Source organism: Phoenix dactylifera, chromosome 1 (assembly GCF_009389715.1).
Source record: "Phoenix dactylifera cultivar Barhee BC4 chromosome 1, palm_55x_up_171113_PBpolish2nd_filt_p, whole genome shotgun sequence".
Taxonomy (NCBI): domain Eukaryota; kingdom Viridiplantae; phylum Streptophyta; class Magnoliopsida; order Arecales; family Arecaceae; genus Phoenix; species Phoenix dactylifera.
Genome location: NC_052392.1, coordinates 19099411 through 19104828, shown reverse-complemented (window position 1 = coordinate 19104828; position 5418 = coordinate 19099411). Strand labels below are relative to the sequence as shown.

Below are 5418 nucleotides of genomic sequence, written 5' to 3'. Positions count from 1 at the left end.
CCCCACCTCAGGAGAAACAAAAGCTAATCACAGAAGGAAGAGAGAGAGAGAGAGAGAGAGAGAGTACTGGTGAAGTCAAGAAGAGGGCTAGAGAGAGAGCAAGAGATGGCAAGCGAGTTGGAAGGAGCGAAGCGAGGAGGGTTTTGGGGGCTTGCGGCAAGGAGGTGCGACTCGTGCAAGGGGTCGCCGGCGCTGCTGTTCTGCCGGGCGGACACGGCGTACCTTTGCGGCACGTGCGATGCGCGCGTGCACGGGGCGAACAAGCTGGCGTCGCGGCACGAGCGGGTGTGGATGTGTGGGGTCTGCGAGCAGGCGCCGGCCAGCGTCACGTGCAAGGCGGACGCCGCCGCACTCTGCGTCACCTGCGACGCCGACATCCACTCCGCCAACCTCCTCGCCCGCCGCCACGAGCGCGTCCCCGTCGTCCCCTTCCTCGAACCCGCCGCCTCCGCCCTCGAGTCCGCTGGCGGCGGCGAGGGGTTCCTCTTCAAGGGCGTCGACGAGTGCGACGAGGAGGAGAACGAGGCGGAGGAAGCGGAGGCCGCGTCGTGGCTCCTACGAAGTCCTACTCCCCCGAACCCTAATCCCAAAGGGGGGATGCTGGAGGCGCCGGAGCTGAAAACGGCCGACTACTTCTTCTCAGATGTGGATCCGTACCTGGATCTGGAATACGGCTCCTCCATGGACTCCCGATTCCAGCAGACCGACAGCGTCGTCCCCGTTCAGGCCAAGGCCGTCGTATGCCCGCCGCCTCCGCCCCTCCTCGCGCCGGACGGTGGCGTGGATCTCGATTTCACCCGATCCAGGCCCTCCTACAGTTCCTACACCGCCCATTCCCTGAGCCACAGCGTAAGAACCCTCATAAAAAACCCCAGATCAAGATAATTTTGGAATTAATTCGCGATTCTCTTGCCTGTTTCTCAAATTCTTGAAATCGAAGCAGGTGTCCTCGTCGGAGGTGGGGGTGGTGCCGGAAGGTGTCTGCGGCGGCGGCGGCGGGGGCGCAATGGCGGACGTGACTGACCCCTACGGTGGCGGGGGGAGGTCGGGGAATCCGGCGGCGCAGCTGGACCGGGAGGCGCGGGTGATGAGGTACCGAGAGAAGCGGAAGAACCGGCGGTTCGAGAAGACGATCCGGTACGCGTCGCGGAAGGCCTACGCGGAGACGCGGCCAAGGATCAAGGGGCGGTTCGCCAAGCGAACGGAGATCGAGGCGGAGGTCGACCGTATCTACTCCACCGCCGCCGAGGCGGCGCTCATGGTGGATAACGGTTACGGCGTCGTGCTGTCCTTCTGATGGGGCCCTGTTGTGAGATTTATTGATGTTTTTGGCTTTTATGTACTCTTTCCCTTCTCCCTCCTGTCTCGCTCTTTGATGTATATTATTATTGCGTTTTTAATGGCCTTGTTTTTGAATGGCGAGAAAAAATAAGTGTTCTCGGTTTGGAAGATCGAGCAGCTTATCCGGGGCGGTGGCGGACTTTTTCCTTGTCCTCACTGCCTTTTTACCCTTTTTTTTTTTAGACTCAATTCTTGGCATCTTTTTGGCTTTTGAGATGCCATGCTGCAAGGCTACTGGTAGTTGGTTTTCTTCTCCTCTCTTTGATCTCTGCAGCGATGGGTATACGGAGGTGAACATGGACGTGGCAAGCGGCGCTTTAGGAGTCGTGTCCGCGCATGATGCTGTCTCCGTTATCCAGGATACGCTGGAACGTGATCATGGATCGACACGAATCTAAGGGGCTGCCGCATCAGCTGCGAGTGTGCAGCGGAGAATATGATGAAGGGAATGGATTCTTGAAGGAAGAGAACGAGGAGCAAGTTTTATGGTTTGAGTTTCTGGTATGCCACTTACGTCTAGTTAATTAACCTTTCTTTTTTTTTTTGGAATGTAAGATGGGAGGCAAGCCTGAAAACAGTAAACAAAGACTAGGTACATCAACTAGGAAGGCTAGATCTATGATCTATCCATGCCCAAGTAAACAAGGATTCGTTCCAAATCAGGTTGCAGCTGGTCAGCAGCTGAGATGAAAAAAATCATCTTCTGATGCTTCGGCAGCCATTCAATCTATCTTCAGCCTGGGTGCCATGGCGTAGCAAGTGTTGTTCTAAACGCCTATATGGACTTCTTGCACTGGATAATGTCCTTAAACAAGGGAATGTTCCTGAATCTACTAAATAATATAGCTAGCCAAGCCTGATGAGCGCCGCGCCCAATATTTGTACCTCCGTGTGAAGGGCCTCCCATGCACCCACAAGTTCAGCAAAGAAAACCTAGCAAGGGAGCGAGGGCTTACCAGTTACCACCCGCAGTAACAAGATGGCCATAACAGTCTCTGATAGTAAAATACGAATCTGATGCATTGTCTCCAACGGAATCATCAAAATTAACTTTTAACATTCCGAGAGGTGGGGGTAGCTAGGAAACGAGTCTAGTAACCAGTGGGCTTGAAGAAGTTTAATTCCCTGGTCTAATAGTGGAGGAATACATTGATAAGAAAGTTTGATTAGCTAAATTTTAACGAGTCTCATCTCATCTAAAAAATGATTTACTACCACTAGACTGATAAAACTATCGCAGAAAAGTTGTCATGAGAAATTGACTTAGCAATTTTATTTTTGCGACTATAGCATGAGAACATTAGTGAGTTTGTCAACAGAAATGGGTGGAAAAATATTTACCCACCTGGGAGATGGATAAGTTGATTTTCTATCAACTGGATAAAATGGCCCTATTTTTTATTTCTAAAATATTTCTCTTAATATATCAACAAATTCTAACCTCTCATTTGCTCTCTTCATCCGTGATGAACTCGAAGCCTAGCAGCACCGCTGCAATCCCCAGCCAATTTCCAGAAAAAAGTTTGGTAAAATCTGGCGAGGCTTTCATGTTTCTTAATTAAAATCTCCTTCTCTTTCTTTTACTCGGTGAGTTCTATATTTTTTTCTCTCTAGCAATTATGGGTATTCTCAACCTATGTTTCTCAAGATACATTTCTCATTGTTTTGGGGTATTAAAATTTTCATTTTTTTTATTTTTCTCAAATTTGATTATGCAAATCTAATATTGATCTCCAAATTTGTTGTTGCAGTTCATTCTTTGGGTCATGTAATTTCTTTTCTTCTGATTTTTTTGGTGATCAAAATTTAGTTATATCAATTTGGTCTTTTGGTTAATGTATTCCATATTATTGCCTCTCATGCAGCATTAATACAGATCTCTGAATAGTTTGAAGGTGACTAAGTTCGAGGGCTCGCTCAAACCAGTATTCTCATCTTGAACTTGATTGCTTCAATTTCACTTTTTTTATCCTTGTTTTTCTGGTAAAACTAATAGGGAGCCCCATTGAAATTCCAAGCAATTTTTTTCCTCTTACCATGTTTAATTGAATGCATTTTTGACTGTTATGTCATGCCCTTATATCATCTAGCCCCCTGTATTTTTGTATGGGCCGAAAGCCTAGTTTGGTACGAAGAAATTGGACTTCAATCACAAAAAGGCAATACATGATACGTATACAAATTGGGACTAGGAGCATAAAGGGTATTACAGAAAAGAAGGATAGATTTGAGCAACTTATCCATAAAGTTATAATGGAAAAGAATATAGGTAATATATTCTTGAGCCAATTTCCAATGCATAAAAAAATATGGATAAATTATTTTTACATCTGAGTATTGCTTAGATTTTAGAAAAATATAAATTCTTGGATAATTATCGTGCCTTCTTAATGTTAGTGTGGTCCCTCCTCATGTGGGACTCATCTCATTTGAAATTTAAAAAAATAGGATAAGAAGAAACCAATGACTTGGGTGAGGTAATCGCAGAGAAACCAGGAAGCCTAGGGCTCTACGGAAAATGGAAGAGAAAATAAATAGAGAAGAAGAGAAAGAAAAGGTGTTGCTTTGTCGGATGATCGGAAGATTAATTGTATCCAAATTTGGCTGAAATTTTAATATGTTGTTTCTGGCATTGAGAGCTAGAGATGGAACAGTTTGGATCTTTTAAAAGCCTTCTTGATTATTTCAAGCATCAATACTTGGTGAGATTCATCCTCTATTTTGTTGTTTATTGTTAAATCCACATTATTGGTGAAGAATATTCTTGTTTTGAAAGCCAAGATTAAAACTTTTTGATATTTATGCAGCCTCTAGTTGAACTAGAGAAGATCTATTGTACTTCCATTATTCTAAATAGTAAATTTTTTTGGCTGGACTAGGTTTCGTGGTTTTTTCCTTCACATAGAAGAGTTTTACACATTAAAAAAAATATGTTGTCTCTTGTTTCTGCATTGCTTGATCATTTTGCTTGTTAATTGCTTGAGTAGATTGCAGAGATTATTATTGCTTGGTAAGTGATATCCTATTTAATTATACAAAAAAGGAAAAGAAGTTTGTGCCATCATTATTTTTTGATTGTATTTTTCCAACTAAATAATATCAGAGCCAAGTTGTTAGTGGCAGTATGGTTAAACTCACATCTTCCAATTATTCAATTTGGAAGCTTCGAATTGATGATTTACTATTTTGCAAAGATTTGTATGATTCTATTGAAGGAGATAGTGACAAACTAAATAACAAAACTCGGCAAGAGTGGGAGAAAATGAATAGAAAGACGATTGGATTAATTAGGGAGTGGATAGATGATAGTATTTTTCATCATGTTATGAAGACTAATACACATAGTTTATGAAAGAAATTAGAGAATTTCTATGAGTGAAAGACTGCACAGAATAAGGCAGTCAAAATAAGAAAACTTGTAAATATGAAATATAAGAAGGAAAGTTCGGTGGCTAAGCATTTGAGTAGATTTCAGGATATCGTAAATCAGCTAAATACTATGAAAATGATGCTAAATAATGAGTTGCAAGTATTGTTGGTGCTTAGTTTCTTGCCCGATAGTTGGAAAACTATAGTTGTATCACTTAGTAATTCAGCTTCCTAATGATGTGGTAACATTGAAAATGGTAAAAGATAATATGCTTAATGAGGAGACTAGAAGAAGAAAACATGATGTGACTTACAAAAAGGCGAGGGAGGAGTAAAACTAGAATCTTGCAAAATTCTAACAATCATAATAAGTCAAGAAAAATGTCCAAATTTATAAAGAAAAAATCAAATATTTTTATTGTGGCAAGCCAGGGCATATGAAAAGAAAGTGCAAAAATTTTAAAAGAGAACAATCAAGAGATAGAGGTGAAGAAAAAAATACAACAGTTGCATCTGATAGTGATGTCGGTATTATTTGTGACGATACCTGTGTAAACCTTACATGTCAGAATTGTACTTGGGTTGTTGACTCGGGTGTCTCTTTTTATGTTACTTTTCAATGGAATTTCTTCACATCCTAGTGGTGATTTTGGCAGTGTTAGAATGGATAATAATAGAGTAACTAAGATTATGGGCATAGGAGATGTC

General features: G+C 42.7%; 1 protein-coding gene across 1 annotated transcript; it reads left to right on the top strand.

Annotated features, from left to right (window-relative positions):
• On the top strand, positions 1-1449 carry LOC120111578 (zinc finger protein CONSTANS-LIKE 4-like). Its single transcript, XM_039128962.1, has 2 exons — positions 1-849; positions 944-1449. Exons 1-2 carry the CDS (start codon positions 106-108, stop codon positions 1295-1297), a joined length of 1098 nt encoding a protein of 365 aa, XP_038984890.1. The 5' UTR covers positions 1-105; the 3' UTR covers positions 1298-1449.
• Positions 1450-5418: the final 3969 nt, after the last annotated feature.